Source organism: Orbicella faveolata, unplaced genomic scaffold, assembly GCF_042242905.1.
Source record: "Orbicella faveolata isolate gen_17 unplaced genomic scaffold, um_ofav_v1 contig_36, whole genome shotgun sequence".
Taxonomy (NCBI): Eukaryota; Metazoa; Cnidaria; class Anthozoa; order Scleractinia; family Merulinidae; genus Orbicella; species Orbicella faveolata.
Genome location: NW_028301565.1, coordinates 14044873 through 14048685, shown reverse-complemented (window position 1 = coordinate 14048685; position 3813 = coordinate 14044873). Strand labels below are relative to the sequence as shown.

At 42.1% G+C, this 3813-nt stretch overlaps 1 protein-coding gene across 2 annotated transcripts in view; it reads right to left on the bottom strand.

The window, feature by feature from the left end:
• Window positions 1-1925: 1925 nt before the first annotated feature.
• LOC110064239 (ATP-binding cassette sub-family A member 2-like) overlaps window positions 1926-3813 on the bottom strand; it is a 37893-nt gene continuing 36005 nt past the window's right edge. The window contains exons 41-43 of one of the 2 annotated variants that reach the window (XM_020771254.2): window positions 3505-3642; window positions 3208-3426; window positions 1926-2685 (exon numbers count right to left, since the gene is read on the bottom strand). In XM_020771254.2, the coding sequence (XP_020626913.2) occupies window positions 2650-2685; window positions 3208-3426; window positions 3505-3642 (393 nt within the window). In that variant the 3' untranslated portion in view covers window positions 1926-2649. Of the gene's footprint in view, window positions 2686-3045; window positions 3427-3504; window positions 3643-3813 lie in introns of those variants that run through there. The other variant, XM_089274913.1, reaches the window with a different exon arrangement.

Sequence of the window (3813 nt, the reverse complement as noted above, 5' to 3'; positions counted from 1 at the left end):
TACTCTTGTTACAATTATCTGAACTTTACCTTGGAGCTCCTGTTTCAAACCCTTGTAGTTTGCTGGGTATTTCGGAGCATAAGCTGCTCCAATCCCCCCCCCCCCCCCCCCCTTCCCGTCTGTGACCAGGCGTTCCATCTCGGTTCAGGAGTAGCCCTCGGACTGGGTGGTACGTTTGTGCCCCTTCTCCAGCTGCTACGCGGTCTGCCTCTGCATCTGTTACACTGTGGGTTCCACGGGAGGGTTTGTCGGACAATGCAGTCAGTTGGTCTTCTATGTGTATGGCCTATCTATCCATAACCATGTCCTGTTCATGATCTGTTGTTTCGCCGGTACTTACCCTGTAATCTCCCACAGGTTTAAAGTCACTGATGTATAACTTGAAAAGTATGGAATTTAGACACGTTATCGCCTGAACGCTTTTGTCTTGAGCCCTTACGGCAAACATGAAGCACAGAAAAATAAACGCTACTACGTGTACCGTTCATTAATTTTCCGGGCTGTAAGCGGACTTTATCCATGACTTCGTACAGTAAACAGTTAATGGCGTCGATTTGAAGGGTCACATATTGAGGTTTTCTCCAGTAAAGTTAGAGCTTCCTTGTACAGCGAGATCCACCACAGGGTTGCCACGGTCAGGGAAATTTAGATTTTATTCAAGGTCAGGGAAAAGTCAGGGAGTTTTGTGTCAGGCCAGGGAATTTCTAAATCCGTCTTCAGTCAGTGAAAAGTCAGCGAATTTTATCTTATGGTTGCCGTAAATTATTCTAGTAGATGTTTTCGTCTAGACAAGGCAATTTTTGTTTGAAAAATTATCTGAGCCATACTTAGTTTTGTTGATTCATGGCCAGAATAATCATCCCGCACGGTCAGTGATAATTACTTTACAGTCAGTGAAAAGCCTGGGATTTCTTTCTGTTCCGGTGGCAACCCTGTCATATACTCTTCTATCTTTTCTACCGCGGTACACATCAACCTCGTTCACAAGGTCTCTCTCTCCCCGCCCCCAGAGAGACCCTGGGAACGAGGTTGGGTGCACGTGTATTCATCACTTGATAATTACTTCACGGGTTTCAAGTGAATATGGAAAAGAATAGAGAACGTATGGGGGCTGAAATTTAGTTGTACACTTTTTTACAGCTTTCTTCGTAACTGCTCAGGTTCGTATGTAACTGCAGCAACATGAAAGTATGTAGTGCAGCTTGATAGATTGCTTACACCCGCTTTCAGTGTTACGTGCATAGGCGACATCTTTCGACCGTCTTTCGACATGCTATGAAAGACCGTTTAACTGTGAAACTGGTAGTTTTTCCGGCTATTAGCGGAGGAAATGACAAGTAAATGATAGTTACCTACCTCAAATGGCTGAGGAAGATTTTGGGCTTTGCATGCTTCCCTATTTATGGAATGATTCAAGCGATTTAGTGTAGTCGATCGGTTCCCAATAGTGACTTCCGCAACGTGTGAACATTCAAAACAGTTGACTTATTTCTGCCAGAATGACTTCTTGATACTCAACCTTAATTTGATGTCAAATAAATCAATCTTTCATCATTCATTTCGAGTTCGACCGTAGAGAAGTCCGTTGTGCTTACATTTTTAACTAGGCCAGGTTACATAGCAGGTCGAAAGATGGCATGTCGAAAGATGTCGCCTATGCACGAAACACTGAAAGCGGGTGTACATATACGGAACAAAATACCTAGGGTTCATCAACCACCAGGCTGTAGACTCCCTTCAGAAGAACTGCTTTCATTTGCATGGTCACACTCAGGTTTCCTGAACGATTGAGCCCACACTGTACAGCACAGCCAGTAGCACATGCAAGTCTTGCTCGATGGCTTTCATTTAAATGGCCACATTGGCGTTTCCTTCGCATGCACCATTAATTGGAGTGAGTTTCAATCATTATCATAACACCGTCATGAACTGAACAATCCAACGATTTATTCTTGTTTGATTTCCCTTGATTTGATTACTTACGTGAAATCACACTGACCAAAATTTTAATATTATTTTTCCCCAATTGTAGAGAGCGCTTATGCTTCAATATTTATTCCCTTTTCACCATAGTTCACCCAACAGAGTGCATGTTTTGGTACCCTATCTACGGTATGTATACAATACTGCTGCATAGCTTGCTTGCAGTTTACATAAAAAGTGCCTCTCGAAATCCTGCAGTTATCTTAGTATTATCCTAACAGCAAAACTACAATCATTTTAACTAGCCAAACTACACAAGTTCCCTTTCTTGCATTTTAACTGAGCGGAGAAAAGCTCCTAAGCAAACTTACTTTTTTTACCCATTTGGCTTATTCTGCCCACCCCACCACCTAAAACACAAGGGACAACTTCATGGTCCAACAAATAAATAGTTAATACATTATGTTGAGTAACGTTAAATATAAATACTGATAGATTCTTGCTGCCCGTTTTCCAGGCACTGAATCTGGTCAAATTCATACTAACAACTATCATAAACCCAGTACAACGACATCAGATTAACCTTCGATCAGGCGTCTAACTTTTGAAAGGGATAAGGAAGGTATGATCGCAAGTTATCATTAGATACGTTAACAATTTTTTTCGGGACATGACTAAAATCTAATTTCTTCGTTATCCTACTTCAAAGTGTGGCTTGTAGAACAATTATAAATCTTCGGAAGTCTCAAAGCTGAGCCGTGCCTGCAAAATAACATGATTTGTTGTATCATTTATTTGTTCATTATTTTTTACCCAACCAAGCCCCTTTTGATTGGTTCAGACAGAGAGCAAATCATCGAAATTTTAAGTTCTGTCTTTTGTGTTATCGCTAAGAAGTCAGGAACTCGTTGTTAAAGCTGTCGACAAGCAAGCAATAACCTTGAAAAATGACTAAAATCCAGGAGCGTTTTCCAATTCGTGTACTATCGGAATTTAGAGAAAAACCTCGCGAGGTATACTCAAATCAAAAATTTCGTACCGGGAATTTCCGTTTCAATAGATTTTCCCTCCAGAATTTCCAGAATTTTCGGTTGAGTGGTTCGCATTTCGGAAATTTAACAATTTTCGTTTTTTTTCCGGAAATTTCCGTACCAGTTGCGCCAGTTCCTGCAGTTTTGGTGGAATGGAAAGCACCCCCGTCCTTCGCGCACTCAACACCCATGAACCTAAAACGTCTTTTCATAAAGCCCGAGTTCCTAAAACGAAATGCCATTTTATACTCACCTGGTCAGCGAACGTGACTTGCCAGTCCTCATTATCCCCTATCGAACGCTCTCCATCTTCTTCTTCCAAAGGGCTGAACTGCACATCGACAGACCACAGGTCTCTGAGCCTCTCGGCGCGCCTGCGCACACTGAGTCTCGCACCAGTCTTTCTTGATGACGCTGACTGATCATCAAAGTCGATTTCGTCCGTTTGTGTACGAGCGAAGTTGATGAAAACCTGGAAAGAAAACAGAACTTTTCAATTCAAGTAACCAAGAGAATGGAAAGTTGGAAAGGACCAAATGATCGCTCTTACGTTGTCTAGAGTAGTCTGACTGACTGAATAGTCCTCGATCTTCAAAGTTTCGTAAGACGACTCGATGTGCCCAAACACTTCGGAAAGCGCCATGACACCCGAGGGAAGCTGGTACTGAACAATGTTGTGGTGATGTTCCTGAAACGAACCAAGAGTAAGCGTACATAGCAAGTGACCTCGTTATTATGTTATTTTACACAAAAGAACGTTCAAGTCAGTGCCAGCAACTGTTTTCAAAGCTACCCGTGGAAAAAAAGAGTAATTGAGCAGGTGAGCATATACAAGTCATGGAACAATGCTAAATTGTGA